Raw genomic sequence first — 17,140 nt, 5'->3', positions numbered from 1 at the left:
ACGTGTAGTTTGTTTTGTGTGTGTGTATCCCACTTGCTCTGCCAGTATACTCTGAGGTTTCGTTTGAGAGACGGCTTAAGATCAACGGCCGGGATCGACATGGGTGTAGGGGCAGTGCTTTTGTGGACGGATGCAGCGAGCTGATCCGCCCTCACGTTGCCTTGAATCTCACGGTGCCCTGGCACCCAGCACACTACAACATGTTGTTTGAGTGTGTATAGTGTGCATAAAATGGAGTAAAGTGAGACAAGGACTGGGTTTTTGTGCTTTTTAAGAGTGTGCAGAGCCGTTACTACACTGAGGGAGTCTGTATAAATTACTGCTTTTTGTATTTGTAATTGCTTGATGTGTTTAGCCGCCACAAGTATCGCGTAGGCTTCCGCTGTGAAGATACTTGTGCCTGACACACACAAAGGAGAGATGCACACACACACAGTGCACATCTCAACCAACTAGCCCGGCAACGTGCCTTAGCAAAGTTCATTTCTTGTTGCAGCACATACACGGTCGCAGTCTCTTTATCATATGCCATATTTTCTCACATATTACCCGCCCCAACATATAAACTGCAGCCCCACTAAAATCGGCGAAGTATTAAAAAATATATATATATTCCTGTGTATTGCAGTGATGCTCCTCGGACACTGACGTCTATAGATAACCCGCATCCTAATGTTACCTCCCGATTTTTTTATGCGAGTAAACGTGAGAACTTAGGGCACGCTGTCATGCTTTTATACACACTAACAAATGTTAAGGGAGAAATAATTCCTGTATGTTGCTTACTATTTGCCTTTTACCAGGCTTAATATAACCAGCTTTGTGCTGAAAATTGCATTAATTCTCGAGTACTTGTGTAGAAGAATTTGATGTGAAAGCAAGTGTCGCAAGGTACATGTGTAAGGGCAGTTGAATTTATACTGCCCAGCAAACACAAAACTCACTCAAAGCCTGTAAAGCTGTCTGGCTTTTTTAGCTTAAATTCAGATGCCTTGCAAATGGCTCCTGGGTTCACATTCTCTGCATGTTGTGTGCATTGTGCTTTCAGCCCATAGTCTATTTTCTACTTTTCTTGCCTTTCAGCGTTATGGTGGATGTCCTCTTGTAAGTTTTTGAACTGCGATTTGGGATACTGCATTCGATTTGACTCATTAGAGTAACCGTGACATGGCATTACATGTCAAGGTCCTGACGCTGCTATTTGGAGAACATCAACTGACGTGGCATAAATGTGACAGTAAAATTTTTTTGTGTGAAAACGCATAATGCGAGCGTAGTTCAAATGGAAAAAAGCGCTAATAATAATAAAGTACATTGAACATAGCTATTCTTCAGAAAAAATTATTCATAAGTTTATGGCTTAATTAAGTCCCTACTGTAAATTTAGTGTTTCTTTCGTGCCCATGCACGAACCAGACCTTATTTGAGTGCTTGGATAGCCCTGTAGCAGTTCACATCGTCAAAGTTGTTCACATACTTCCTCAGCACATTCAGTGCAGTGACAGTTCGCAATGCGTAGGTGTCTGTAGATTATGTGCTGGGACCGAATGTGAGCAACATTATACGTGGGAAAATGTATAACTGTGGAATGTAGAAGCAGGGTTCTACTGTGTGTTCTGTTAAACCTGGTACGGAACAGTTGCAACATCCTTCTGGAAATATCATGCAATTGTATACCGTATGTTCCTGTGTGTAAGTTGCGCCCTTGTACAAGTTGGGAAGAGCTTGACCACCATGCAGGGAAGTGTACTACCTGGAACGTGCCTACTATATTGAATTACCAATACATCAGACTGTATTGTTATCTTCTTCGGGGTTCATATGTCCAGATTTGACTAAGACAGCGCATCATGTGACAGCACTGTTTGGCATGTCAGTACCAATCTGAGATAAGGCTTGCCGGGGTAGTCACGCCTTAATGGGGCCTTTTTTTGTTTTTTTACTGTTTCAGGCGATTCCTCCGGGCTCCCTCGCCGCACCGCCTGTGGTTCTGGTCAACACACCCTACATGATGCCGGGTGTGGTGCAGTACCCTGCCGCTGCTGGTATGTGGTGCATGCCTGTGAACTCTGAAGCTTATGAAAAAAAGCAGCATTTGAAGACGGAGGTGTTTTGATAATCGCTTTGAAGACTCACTTTGCGATGGTGCATGTCAGGAATAAAAAAGCTGGCACATGTACTTACATTGTGTGAACTTCACATGCATATTTTTATGAAATGCCGATATGTGGTAGAAACCTTTTAAACCTAGCTGGTATATTCCAGTTCACTAAATGCATATATTTGTTGTATTAGAGTTTGAGATGTCAAGAGAGAGAAAATCAAAGGAGAAGCAGGGTGGTTAATAAGATTGTTCCTGATTTGCTACCATATGCGTGGGAAGGGGAAATGGGAGGGAAAGAATAGAGAAGGAATGAAAGATAGGCGAAGTTATATGACAGCACGAACAGCAGCGAGCGTACCATGCATGCCCAAAAAGTCATAATGAAATGGAAATTAAGTTAAGGGGACATTAAGAATGCATTCCCTGTTCAACAGGAGCTTAATTTTGCTGAGGGATATGTATCAGGTTACAAAATTCAGATACTAAAGCAACTATATTAGATGTTGTGCCATTTGAACAGTTTCTACTAAGGAAAACTGTACTGTACATGTCACTGACGAGTCTAGCCCAAGTGGCATTTTGTTGCAGTCGGCCCATACAAAATGTTTTTCGAAGTGCGTGTACCAGCCGTATGTTTCTTATCAATGTTCTAGGCTATGTGTACCCACCATACGCTGTCCCTGTTGCACGACCTGGCGTGGTGGCTGCTGGTCCTGGCTACAATCCGGCTTTGCAGCCAGCAGCTCAGCAACAGCCGGCACCAGTCCCAATCACTGAAGAAGATGTGAAGCAGGCGAGTAATAGCACCAACTTCTTAATTCGTTATCAGCCTAATTACAAGTCTAAATTGTCATAATTGGCAGAGTCATTTTGTTGTCCAGCTAACCCCTCATACTCTTGAAAAAAGTCTACATGTTTTGCAGTACGTTTAGACGTCATTGATACTCCTTGTATTTTCTTTCTAAAGAAACTCTGTGGCTGCTGCTTTTCTGTCAAATCTTTTGTGCTGTGTGCGGATGATGCACTTGCCATTTAGGATACGGCATGTATGATGTGATATGGTATCTTCTATACCTTATCATATATCATGCCATGCCACATCATACATGTGATCTGCTATGGAAGTACCACGCATACAGGGTAACAAAGAAAAAGCGCACAAAGCAGTGACATACATTAGGATCAAACTGTCATTTTCGGCACGGTAAAACAGCATAATTTTAAACAATGCGACTGCATATTCAATGCAGGTTCAAGAAATGTTCCCAGAGATGGACGCCGAAGTGGTCAAGGGTGTTCTAGAGTCCCACCGAGGCAACAAGGATGCAACGGTCAATGCGCTGCTCGCCATGAATGACGCCAATGCTTAGGAGCTGTCCTGTACATAGCAAGTTGATAGGGAGGGCACTCAGCGTGCGAGAAAACCTTAACCGAGGCAGGAAGTAGTCAAGTCTTAAGGGACCTTTCTTTTTTGTTTCTATTGTGAAAGGTTTTCGCAAAGAGCAAGCACTATGATGGGAGCGAGGCTGGTGGCGTGTTTTGTACCTGTGCCGTATTGGCGAGGTTACTGCCAATGAAAGTCTGGGACATTGAGTTTCGTAATGCCTTTATGTCTAAGGTTGCTGCTGCGTTCACGTCTTTGGCGTCGCTGTGGCGATGGCTGCAGTGAATGCAGCAAGTTTTCTAATTGTAATAACATGAAGGAGTGTTTCTTGCTTGGCAGAGGTTTGGGAGATGCCACACAAACGTTCTATATTTATGTATAGGCACATTTTATCTAGAGTTGCTGTTAAAAGAATGTGAAAAATTGTCGGATATAATCAGGTAAAAATTTTTGTCTTGCAGTTATCGCGGTAACAAATATATGCTTGTAATTAACATTGTATATGCAGTCGCCAAATGATAATTTGAACTCGAAGGCAAAGGTCAGAAAATGTGGGGCATTATTTAGAGATCGACCAAATATAGAGTGCATCTTATTCTCAGATTGTCACTTTCAGGGATGTCGTCGGTTTCGCGCACCTAGAACACAGCGCACCGTGAGGCACCCCTGGCATAGTACCAAGTGTGCAGCCTCATCGCGCGTCGTTGCATGCTGTGCTCTGTCGATGCGTTCAGCTATGATCATACGAAATAGCGTGATAAAGGTATGATCATTCGAAATCGCGTGAAAAAAAGAAAAAGAACGATCCTGGAAAGTGATCATCCAGAAATGTCATTTGCACTGGTCAGTTTCTTGCTGCACGCAGATGTGCTTAGTCGCTGACATGTGACGTAAAGAGAGTGGTGTTACTACTCCCTGTGATAAGCATTCTTGCGCCGTTTTTACGGTTTAAGATGGGTCGGACTGATGCCTTGTCCACATTCTTATTTAGATCAGTTCGCCATCAACGGCAGATTTGGTTATACGGTATAACGTCTTTACAACAGATCTCCTTACAACAAAATTTCTCATAAAAGATAACAATTGGCATCGTTATGCCAACCATCTTATTTATTCTGTTGATTGAGCTTCGTGTACCACACGTTTTGGTACAACGGACATTCAGATATAATTGACTAAAATCTGAAGCTACCAAGGTGGCCGACACCCCTTTACAGCGGACTTTTCTACCGCAAACGTCCCACATCAATAACTTGCAACTCAAACATCGGCATAATTTGGGGACAGGAAAGGTGCGCCGCGAATATCAGTGTACCAATCTTAAAATAAAGGCGGCTGATCTGCAGTCTAATAATAGGCAGTTATGCCTAGCTAAGACGATAAAAAAAATGGGTGCGCAGCGTGCTTGGTCTTACGTTTTGGGGCGCTGATGTGCAAAATCGCTAGCTGCTGCTACAAGCAGTCGCTGCGCACCAAGCTCACTTGGCCGGGAGTTGCACTGCCGATGCACAAAATGTCCATCCGTGGTTCTCAGGAGCCAGCGGGTGATGTACTTCATATCTTTCAAGGAAGCACAATACGGCTTATTCGCTTTCGCATGCCCGCTAATGCGATAAGCATGGCTGCAAAGTTTGGAGCGTAGTTAGGCCTAGCCACAATTTCGAACACAAATCTCGGTTGCGATGTTCATGGCCACGGTGCCTGATGTTTCAAAGTGCGTCACGCTCTATTGTGAATATAAATAGTTGTCCCGTGGTAGGCTTCGACCCAAGGTCCGAGTGCTGATAAGTAACGGGTTCAACGAGACAGTTTTGCAATGGGTTCGACATGTGCATCTGCGATGTTGGTGAAAAGTTCGGTGTGCTATTGTAATCTGATAACTGAACTTCCACTTGCCTTAAAGGGGCTCTGAAACAATTTTTGAGCATGGTCAGAAAATGGTGCCAATTGGTAGTAGAGGCCCTCAAGAACACGGGAGCCAAATATTATAGCGCAGCTTGCTGCCTGGAATTCGCACTAAGTTATCAAAATCAGCTAGAATTGCTTTCTTTACTCTGAACAAAAGACAGAAGGTGCTCAAAAATTACTCATGGAAGACCATCTATCAGCCTTTGGCCGATATGAAGATGGCTTGCTCGGTCGTTATAGAAATCTCCGCAAGAGGCCGTGACTTGTCCACATGTGTACGCATGATCACACTAAAGAAGCTGTGTGTTCGAAGAAAAAAAAATGGCCAAGGCCACCAGGCACACGTGACATATTTTCTTTGCCCCTGCCATCAGCCCCCTGCTTAGCTTCCCACGCTTTCGATGGAACGAGAGGAGAGAGAATGTGAAGGCAGCTTGCGACAAATCTTTGTAACTCCACTCATACTGTACGGATTCTTAACATTTTTGTGGCGTTGAATTCGTGAGGCAATAAGCTCTATCAGCTAATTCATTCCATGGTTACTTGAAAAAGGGTTTCAGGGCCCCTTTAACTACATTGCGACCTGTGAATATAGAACGAGTACGAAAAAACGTTACCGAGTAGCGCGATTTTCGATGAATGTGCTGTTAGGAGCTGCAATATTTTGAATAACACCACTTTTTTTTTTTACTTCTTCTATAATTTTTGTCACTTCAGCATGTGCAAACATTTTTTACTGCACTTCTGCGTAGTTTTTAGTGAAGGTATCTTGGAATCAGATTTTTTAAAAAGGGGACACAGAAACTAGGGTTGATTTTCAAAAAGGAATTTTTTTTATGTCACCGTTGAGAGTAAACCCGTCTATGACTTGCGATTTTCTCTGGCTGTAACATGCCTATTCAATGTTTTTGTAATGGTCTGTGGTAACGAGACGTAGACTTTGCATATTCTTTTACAACAGACCAATATCTTCTTCACTATAGACGTCTGTTGTAATGAGGTTACATTGTAGTAATAGCCAATTGAGCGGAAGGTATCACTAAACAAACGCTGCCCATACCTCGACCATTCCTATGCTGTTGCTGCAAGGGAAAAAGGGAGTACATCAACCGTTTCTTTTTCTCTGGAAACATAAGTGCCAAGTGTGCTGCCAACTGCGAAAATGATAGTATATTTTGCAACAGCTATTGTAAATCACTTTCTTAGCTGCCCTCGGGTGCAGACTCCAAATGACACAGTTGTCGATACTTGAAATAGTGTAAAGTACTTTAAAAGCATGTGTCCTTGAACTCGTTACATAGTCTTAGCAGAAAACAGTGCAATACAACAAACACAAAGGAGACCAAATGAGACCAGCACTTCTCCAGTTTGCTCTTTCTTGTCTTCATTGCATTGCACTGTTTTTTTGCTATGGTTTGAAGAAATTCAAGTCGCTGAATGCAAATTGAGTAATTCTAAATGTGCATAATGAAACACACGGCTAATAATAAATGTGCATAATGAAACACATGCCTAATCGCAGAAATACAAATTGTATGGCTTAGTAATATGGCTCGACTTGTTCTGAGCCAATCTGGATGATTGAAATATTTTAAAATTTGGAAAGGTGTAGCTTTCGGACATGGACACGTGTGTTTCACTGCATGGCTGAATTATCAAGTATTTGCAAAGTTCAATGTGAAATATCGTACAGTGCGCATTATTCTTTTCAGAAATTTCGCTTGTGTCTCATTGTGCATTAAGTCTATACAGCCATTGGCATTGGCCCGAAGCAGCACAAATTATCAGTTGGCGACTGTTACAAAGCTGTTTTTATGAGAGAGCAGCGTTATTATTAAGACTTCATTGTATCTAGAAACCTGTTGGCAATCCGTATCTGCAAGTGCTAGGTAACTTTGAACTGAGAATACACATTCAATCTAAACGAGTTTTGGATTGCCATGTGGTGCAAGTGGCAGGTTTAACGCCTTTAAGCGCACCCATGGAGCAGGTTTTGTGCAACTGACGTTCAAAAAAAAAAAAATGCGTTGAGCAGTTCAGTCTGTGTTACAGGCATAATAGCCGCGAGTGTTGTCCTCGAAAAATTGGTGGGACGTTTGTTGAGCAGTCGAGTGTGTGTATAAGATGTTTAATCGGGGTAACATATTTACAGCCCATGTTTATATATATATATATGTAGTATATATATATAAGGCTTATATGTACAAGAATAACTTTGGTTGCTGCAAGGTTATAAGTATAAAAGTAGATGCGCTTTCACATAACTGTTTATTCAGCCGATGTTTAGATGGGAGCCCCGTTTTTTTTTTCAAGTTATATACACAAAAGTCTCAACCTCGAATGTTTCTTGAACTTCGGGTGCAGCGAGGCACCACTCAGTGTAATGAAACTTAAAATATTTAGTCCCTCTTGGCAGCTCTTTCAATAAAGAGCTGCTTGAGGAGCGTATGCTGATTTGAGTTCTCACAACTGTTGCTGAAGGGGCCACGTTATGTGAAGCTAGCCTGGTAATCGCCAAGAAGCATTATTTGGGTCAGGTTTAGGGGCATTCCTAGAGCGGACGGGAACTGCGTGGTAGTTCCTGTCGCGTAAATAGGAGATGGTTCTGTCGTGTTCAAAATTTTGTGCAGAGGCAATATATTGTGGTGCATGCAGTTTAACACCGTGTATGGGAGGCATTGACTCTTTTGCCTAGAATTGTTTTTTTGTTTGCAGTGTAACGAGGGCAGTTCTAAAACTTGTGGGGCCAAAACAGTGGCAGGCTCTGTCCGAGAGACAACAAACAAAAGCGCGTACAACATTGTGCCGTTGTGATGAAAGGTAGTGCCATTTTTCATTCTTTTGAATGTTCTGTCTAATACAATCTAGAAACACACCTTGTTTAACTCTTCTGAAAGACAGGTAGGTTCTCTGTTGGCAGTCCTTGAAATGCTGTATCTGTCATCTGGCATAGCTGGATAAAATGTTGAGGCAGATGCTGTTTCTTGTTAATATACACTTATGATAGGGCTTCGGCAAAATCTCTATTTGTGATCTGACATGGAGCTATTTGTTTGAACTCCTTCTAAAGAGGCAAACGATGCAACAGAATGCGGCGTTAGACTGCATTTACCACGAAATGCACCTTTGCACGAAAGTTGAGTCAGATTGAGCCAGCCTCGTTGCCGAAAGAAGCGTGCATAACCTTGTGATCCTACGAATGAGAGAATGAGTATAGGAACTTACATTTTTAGAATATTTGTCCTACTATTTTTTGCTGTTTTTTATGTTGTAATGCTATATATTTCTTAGTTTTGATACGCGCTTTTGGAAAAAGTCTCGCTTTATTTCTCGCTCACCTCGTGGGGTGTCGGAAGATTCACATGCTGTTCACTTTGGTTGCAGTTGTGCGAGTGAGACTCACTTTTCTATGAATGCTGTGCATTCCTTATTCTCTATTGAAGCAGCCTCTCTAAAGGTGTGTTGCAACCTCAATATAACGCAAGTGGATGAACGAAATAAATGGAAAAATGTATCACTGCTATTGCATTGTAACAGGTGTACATTTAGGGTGGACGCAGATGATAACGAAGCTACCTTCTTGTCGGTTTATACTATAAAGAGGTTGAGGTTGACACACTTGCTGTGAGCAAGTCTTTGGCAAGACGCTATGATTTTTTTCATCTACAATTTATTTTGAAATAATGAATTCCTCTCAATGTGCTTAGTTCGCCGGCCCAGTACATTTTATGAATGTTGCCGAAAAGGGTACATCATATTTCGGTCCTGTCATCTGTTTCATTTAAAATGCTTTGTGAGTTTGCAGCGCAATATTTGGTGTTGTCTCAAAGAGCCGTAGATTTGTGCTTTAGCATCAAGTTCTGAATGCATGGATAGAGCTTGAGGCTGCTAACTGTGATCATTATTGATCACACCTGGGAGTGTGTGGTGTCTCGTATGATTATGCTGTAGACTACTATACTTGCATAGTTATAATAGGTATTTCTTTCTGCTTTCTAATCTGCCATAAGCTTAGTTTTTAATAGATCCTGGTGCTGTGCCAGAAACCACCCTACCTTTGTACATAGTGTAAGGTTAGTCAAAAAAGACTGACAATATTTAAATGGCTTGCTCCCACCTGTGCACACATCAACCTGTGTCCTGTATTAAAGCCTTTTGCTGTAAATACCACTTGCAGCGTGATATCGTGTTGCACTTCTAACAAGCTTAGTTTTGGTTTTTGCACATTGAATATGCTTGTGCAGGCATAGAACTGACTTTACTCTAGGGAAGTTAATTTTAAGAAGTGTTTCCTCATACCTTAATTGTTCAGTCTCTTCGTGAAATTAGCAATTAACACTTGGGCTTCGGCAATGGAGTTTCAGAAAACAAATACCATTAGTTATCCTTGTTCTTCTAAAACTGTTGCTATTCATGTACCAATGAAGACTAGCTAGTAAGGCACAGTGCATCTGCAGTGTTTGATGCCTTATGGTGCTCACCTTCGATCTGGCCCAAAACTAGTTTGTATGCAAGTTCACGAAACAGGAAAAATTTAACTAGCCGGAAAAATTGTAGTAACAAATTGTCCCTTCTATTCTCACCACTGCTGTTTGCAATGTCGTGAAAAAGCAAAACTTGTGTCAATATCCTCGTGCATGCCTGTTTCAGGAAAGAGTATGTGGAAAATGTAACATCGGGCCATCATAAATGTCTGGTACTATTTTGCAGGAGTGACTTGCCCTAAATTCTCCTCATGGTCTTGTTAAATTTGGTGTTTTTTTTTACTTCAAATGTACAGTCTGTGATAAATATCGAAGCCACATTGATTCAAAGGCGTCCAAAATTTTGTAGCTTAGTATTTTAAATAAATTTAGACTGAATATATTGCTTAATAATAAACGCTTCCAAGAAGTAACAAGGAAGTTCAGCCCAGGAAACGGTGCTGTGATAGATTAGCTTGTTCACTGCGGGGATGGTTTCGAAAGTCTTTGCAAAGACTGCTCACGGAATGTGCAGTCTCATGAAATTTCGCAGTTATGTTACTAGCTTTTCACTCTGTAGTTTGCTCGATAAATGTGTTATCTATAGCGGCATTGAGAAACAACCTGTCGTAATAGTGTTCTTTCTGTGTGATGTATTGAGGAGTGTGGCTGCTGTGAGCTGGATACCGTATCTTGTCGGTTATCTATCTAGGTGACATTATTCAGGCCAGAGGTGGTTGGCATAACATAAGCTTGAGGGGTGTTATCACTACAAAACTGCGCGAAAAATCGACAAGAAACAGAGAAGGCACACACACAAGCCCTTATCTTATCCCCTTATCATGTGGTAGGTGCTATATTGGGCAAACTGGAAGATGTTTGAACAACCGATTAATGGATCACAGGGCATCGCTGAAGGCCCACCCTTCGTCGAATCTGTGCCTACATTGCAGGGATTGCAAGTGTTCCCCTTTATTTCACGAAACAAGGGTGTTGTCACGGCACAGGGATAGGACAGCGAGAGAAGTTGCGGAGGCTTTTTATATACACAAGTATGGCGACACGTGTGTTGCGAGGCCTTCGGTGACTTTGCACCAACTAGAGATTGATTATCTCACTGCCAACTTCTAATCTTTCACGTCATAGTTTTTCTTTAGGTATATAAGTGTTTCTTTCAATAAAATGTCAGTTGTTAGTCTGCGCTTGTGTGTGTGCCTTCTCTGTTTCTTGTCGATTTTTCGCGCAGTTTTGTAGTGATGATTTACCAACTCGCCCAGCGGTCAGTACTCTTAAGGGGTGTTATGTTTGCAGCTGTTTCAAACATTGGCAGGTAGTTGCACAGTTCATGCAGATGACGAGCTGTAGCACTATTTCGTTGTCATGGAAGGACGAAGGATTGCATCAGTGAGGTTGTCTGCTTAGATATGCATGACACCCTTTATAATTTGCCAACTTCTCAGTTAAGTACAGGGTACTCAATTCATTTTACTACCACATTTGATATATTTTGAGAATCGTGAACATTTGCTTTGCCTGTACTCAAGGAGAGCGTGTGCATAGCAGTGTGATTGTATTTGTATGTGAGAACGTAGCAGCTAAATCCAAATGTTCTCTATGATGCTTTGATTGAAACATGACACAGAAGAAATGAAAACATACCCAGTGACTGCTTCACTAAGCACCACTGCTGAGATCCGAGGTCACCGGTTAATCGCTGCGACACAGCAGCGCCATGTTACGCGAACGAATTAACAACCAACTTTTGTTTTACCTAAGCTTAATTTCTCAATGCAGCTTACATTTAATGGTTGCCAGCATGCTTTGAGCAGGTACTAGTCACTGGATTTACACAAGAACCCTGTTCAAAGTCTGTAACGACCATTTGTTCATATGATCCTGTAACCGTGCGATTTTGCAGTTGGCCAAGTTAAATGGATTGCATTGTGTGGGCTTTTCACGACAACTGGGAGTGCGCCTTATGCCATCTCTCAGATAAACTTAACACTTAGCTGAGAAATTGTAATAAAGGTTTTATTTTTCTAAAAGGTCTATTGTTGGGTTTTTTTTAGCGGGTTTCTCTGCCTACTAGTGTTAATATGATTACATTGCATAATCTTCTGAATTTGTGATGCGACCTTGCGATATTTTAGAAAACTAATAGATCAGTCGTAGTGTATTCTGTAAAACCTTTTTACTTTACATTGAGAGTGTTGGCGATCAGTTTTTCAAAAATTTGAGCACTAAAGAGAAGTCAGACACATTCTGGTTTGCCTGATTAAATAGTGCTAATACAGCTAATTTTCCGAGCAGTAAGGTGGCAACATTGTTTTGCCTAAATTTATCAGACAGCGTTCAGTAAAATGAGTCAAGTTAAAAAAGGAGGCCAACAGCCATTTTTTCATGGCAGCCTTCAGGGCAGAAACGCCCGATTGCTGTGCCATACACATCTCTTAGTCGTATGCTGGGTGTGTGGTTTGTTGATGTTGTCTGGTTAAGCTGTTCATTGTTGTCATGTCGACCTCATCAGGTGCAAGGGGGGGCTGTTGTGTGACTGCCAGCTTTTCAAGTTTTGTCTATAGACAAGCGGCATATCTGAAATAGGCGCAGTGAAGTAAAAAATGGTGGCCAATCTCTACACTCTCGAATAACCGAATAAGCTGCTATCAGTTTCTGTTCACTTCTACTAAGCTGATCGCAGCAGGTCACACGTTGAATGCCTGCGAGACCAGTGCTCTGCTAACACGGCAGCCTCAGAGATTTACAGTAGATGTGGGCACAACTAGAGGATTCCAGAGGACATTTCACATAATTTTTTCTATCGCCAATCTCGAATGCTGCGCAACTCGTGTTCTGCCTTAGTGGGCATGGCAAGGAAATGGAGGAGGGGGGGGGGGGGTTACAAATGCATTGCGAAAGTGCCAAGTGGCAGTAACGTAAATGTGTTGGTGCAAATGCATTTCAACATCTTGTGTGTGATGTGAATGCACTGTTCGTGAACATTATCGCAAGCTTCTGAGGAAGATTGACTGAGCCTGTTTCCTTTTGCTTCTCATGAGAATTGGTATTGGAATGAGAAGTTGGTAGTAGTGCCGTGCGACCTGTGCACTGGCTGCACATGGTGATGATAGCTCGTTTCTTATGGCAGATGGCTGTGTATAATTGGTACTTGTGTCTGTTCTTTCTTTTTTTCCCTGTACAACTACAGTTTGGTGGCAATGTGATAATAAAGATGTTTCTTTCATAACATAACACTTTCTTGTGTATGGATTTTTTAGTGAAATGTTATAAATTAGGCATTTTTAGTTTGAGACATGCCAATTTAGCTTTTTGATTACTAATCTCTGGTCTATCGATGGTGATCCTGTTTTACAGCGAAAGCTGTCATGAAAGGGGTTGATTGTGGCGCCGTAGTTGTCCGCCACCGCCGGTGTCCGTAGCCACTATCACTCGAAAGACGAAAAACGCCTAAATAAAAAAAAATCCTGAGGACAGAGCGGCAATCGAAACTCAGTCCTCTGCGTGGCAGCCCAGCAATCTACCGCAGAGCTGCGCCGCTGCTTGAAACTTTGTCGCAAACCGACCCTCCCTGTGCTGGCTTCATGTAGGGTAAGAAATCGCGCTAACATGTGTAATAATTCATTTTAAAACAGTAAAGTAACAATCAGGTGTGAGACGATTCGATTTGCGTAACAAGCGGGGCGCTGAATGCTCCAACCCATTACGAAAGCTTGCGCGGCAAATTGTTACAGGACAACCAAATGTGAGATTATTTCGGCACGTATGCTGGACAAGAGCGCTTTGTCTCAGGAAAATGTGCCTTGGAGCGCGCGGTAGGATTTAGTAGCTTCTTATGTAAGACTCGAGTAGGTGTGCAGTAGCTGAGTAGAACTGTGATACTGTATGTCCAAGCGGGCATACAGAACAAAGGTCGTGAAACGTCACACAAAAAAATTGTGGTTGCCGCCAAATACGCCTTTTTCCCCGCAACCATCCCGTTGAGCGAAAAGTGTAATTTAAAATGTTCAATTGGTTTTGTCCGAAGCATCTGTCTACAGGAAGCATGCAACGTCCACAATGTTTGGCATGACCGTAGGACCTATTGATTTCCCCAATGAGCTTATCACATGTCAATAGTCCTTCTCAATGTTGTGGCAGGTAAACACTAAAGATAACCACAAAACTACCACTTAAAGGTCTATAGTCGTACAGGATTAAATGTTTCTTTGCTGCAGCGCACAAATTCAGTCGTCATGCCTCAGCAGACATATCTTGTTGCGGCGGAACATATTTGCTTATATTACAGTGCACTGTTCAACCACATCTCGTTTCAACGCGTGCATTGGTAAATCAAGCAATGATTTACAGAAGCGGAAATGATTCTGCAGATTCAGCTATTTCATAACAATTTTTCACACGCATTTATGTAGCAACAAGTGGTATCCCGTCTGGTGGTAGTTGGCCACTTCCACCAGGTCATGTTACCTGATTGCAGTAATGCTGAAGAACTGCAATTATTGGACACCAGCTTTTCCTGCTGTTGATTCCGATATTTGTCTGTGCATTTCTGTAGACAGCAACTATAGATTCCTGCTAGTGGAAGTTGCCAACTGGCCCTTGGAAGATTCCACCAAAAGTTGCCTTTATGCTTGCCATGGGGCTGCTGCGGCCAGGAATCAAGCTCACTACATTGTTCTCCGGAAAATAACCGACTGCGAGTTACACCAGCTGTGGCTTTCCGCCCGAGTGCCATGATTTATCAAGGAAAGCTCTATTCAATATGCCCTGATGCCTATCGTGAGCTGAACCATATGGCCGTAAATAACACGTGCAACAGCTGTGGCTAAACAATATAACGCTCTGTTGTTCAATAAACGCAGCACATGAGAAGATTCACAGCGTGGAATTGTTGCGAAAAGAAATTTCACGTTTATTAGGCAGGTTTTAAAGTGCGAGAACAGATGAATAAACAGTTCGTCGGGATATATGTCCAGTGAACCTTGGCTACCCTCTGGAGGTCAACAATGGCAACTCGTTATGGAAGAAACGTCGCAAAAAGTATCCGGCAAACCTGAGAAGGTGTTGCGAATGATCCATCTGAGGTCCACAGCCAGTGGCTACGAGTATACGAAACTTACCTGATGCAGGGAGTGCCGACGATCACGAAGGTCGGCTCCCCGGACTGAGGTCTCCCTTGCACTTTTCGGGGGCTGACGTCCGCCTCACTCTCCAAAGTGGAGATTGAAGGGGCATCAAATTTTTGGTAGTGGGGAGACTTGGCGTGCGCGCCTCTCCCCTCACAGTAACGTTCTCCAAAGAAAGTTGGAAGTATACCAGACACGTTGATAGGCCAAGGAAAACGTACGTCACATATAATGCTGTCTTTATGTAAACGTAGGGTAACACTAATGCTGTCTTTAACTCTAAACTGCAGTAACTATTACGTTAATGTCCGCCATGCGCTTCCTTGATATGTTTTATTAATTTCATTGTGTCTGGCAAGTTGTCTGTCTCTGTTCATTATAAAGCAACAGGCAGCTCAGCATGTGAAACCTGATCATCGTACGTTTCGCAAAGCTTCAATTGGGGCCGGTTGGCACGGCGTTGTAATGTAGTTGCGTTGGGCGATATGCTCGAGCGTCTAACGGAACAAGAGTACAGTACAAGTGGAGTGCGACAATTCGGCGCAGTTCCTGCTCCACTTGTCTCGTCCTGTTCCGTCAGTCGTTCGTGCGTTCCGCTCAGCGCAACAACAATCGCAAAGCTGATTGCTAAAGTATGCAGCGTTATACATGAAGCGGTTCCCAAGTCACCCCGATTCGACGCTTTGGAATGCTACTATGCAAATCAGTGCACAAATACAACGCTCAAGCTCGTGCTGCTTCGGAGAACTGGCAGTACTGATTTGACAGTTGAGAGCAGTAAAATCGGGCACCTATACAACCACAGCTCTGAGTGCGAATGTGAACGAATGCTGAAGGACGCGAACAAGTTGAGGGGCTGCCGCGATCATAGAGCAAGGGAAGTTCGCTAAACCATACAACTTAAGGGAGGAGTGTCAGGACATTCCAACCCCTCCTCACCTCGAGAGTCGCGGCGCCTCTTCCCTCCTCAGGATCCACGCGGGATTACATGTTAAGTATCGGTGATTCTAAGTACGGATCCTTAACACCACATCGTTACAAGAATTCCTTCGGAGCCATCTGTGGCAGCTGCTCGCAGCGAAACCTGTACAAAGCCTTATTATCGCCAAAACACGACTTGTGCATACAGCGTCTGACCTCAGACCCGAGATAACAGAGACGGAAGTGAGGGGCAGAAAATGGGAGAAGAAAATGCGGGCAGGGGGCGTAACGGCGAAAACAGCGGGTGACCTCGGCCTTGCGCTGGTCGCGAGTCGTGGACACGCGCGCGCAGTGGTGCGTGGAGCACGCAAGGTCGCCGGCGCGTGGCCTCTATAAACAAATAAGGCGATAAAAGAGGTTTATAGCTTCATTTATTACGTGCGAACAGCTTAAGGCTGATGGCTCTAGTTGTAACATTATACAAGATTTCTCTTTAACCATTATTTCGAAAGCCTTGGATCTACGCCTCATGAAACGCGAAAGTTGACCGTCAGCGGCGTCAATACGAGTGATGGATGAAAACTATGACGTCACGTAATGCTACATAATGACGTCATCATCGCTTGATCAAAAGGGAGCTGATCACGGAGGCCAAGCAAAACCACGTTAGGTGCAGAAAGCTTTCAGATGGGGGCGGGAAAGAATCGATACACTGACCGAGAAGGAAAAAAGGATGACTTCAGCGTTCAGCGTTCAATTCGTGCTTGAAAAATGCATAGTGAATCCTGGAAGTTTCTAATTTGTGATGCATATTTAAGAATGACTACACAGGGTTTCAAGAAACTTCACCGATACATACCAATATCCAGGCGCCTCAGTGTTAGCTCACTAGTACTTGATTAACCTCCCTTTGACTACTGCTCTCGTTGGCTGGAATAAACTTATTGGTAATTGATAGTCAATGGGCGGGAACATTTGAAATGTAAACATTTAACTCCTATAATGTGTATTCGTTGCCCACTACAAGCATTAGTGTGCCCTGTACTATCTCACGTGTATAATAAAATGTTTACCTTTTTATTAACAATGCTATTTTTGCATTGCTGTCATGCGTTTCGGGCTTTACCAATAATTTCAGCCTTACCTGCTGTTTTCTCCGTGTAATGCGCCGGAGCTGTTGCTGCTTTTACGGCATATAAAATATATAAAGAAAATTGAT

At 42.9% G+C, this 17,140-nt stretch overlaps 1 protein-coding gene and 1 non-coding gene across 4 annotated transcripts in view; both read left to right on the top strand.

The window, feature by feature from the left end:
* LOC119164256 (toll-interacting protein) overlaps positions 1 to 13,108 on the top strand; it is a 30,072-nt gene extending 16,964 nt beyond the window's left edge. For all 3 annotated transcript variants that reach the window (XM_037416404.2, XM_037416403.2, XM_075871284.1), the window contains exons 6-8: positions 1,952 to 2,045; positions 2,758 to 2,897; positions 3,355 to 13,108. In XM_037416404.2, the coding sequence (XP_037272301.2) occupies positions 1,952 to 2,045; positions 2,758 to 2,897; positions 3,355 to 3,474 (354 nt within the window). In that variant the 3' untranslated portion in view covers positions 3,475 to 13,108. The remainder of the gene's footprint in view (positions 1 to 1,951; positions 2,046 to 2,757; positions 2,898 to 3,354) is intronic.
* Positions 13,109 to 14,986: 1,878 nt separating this feature from the next.
* On the top strand, positions 14,987 to 15,154 carry LOC119165932 (U1 spliceosomal RNA). Its single transcript, XR_005109077.2, has one exon. It is a non-coding gene; the product is annotated as a U1 spliceosomal RNA (small nuclear RNA).
* Positions 15,155 to 17,140: the final 1,986 nt, after the last annotated feature.

Source organism: Rhipicephalus microplus, chromosome 8 (assembly GCF_043290135.1).
Source record: "Rhipicephalus microplus isolate Deutch F79 chromosome 8, USDA_Rmic, whole genome shotgun sequence".
Lineage (NCBI taxonomy): Eukaryota > Metazoa > Arthropoda > Arachnida > Ixodida > Ixodidae > Rhipicephalus > Rhipicephalus microplus.
Note: the sequence above shows the minus strand (reverse complement) of the source record. Positions and strands in the feature narration are given on the sequence as shown.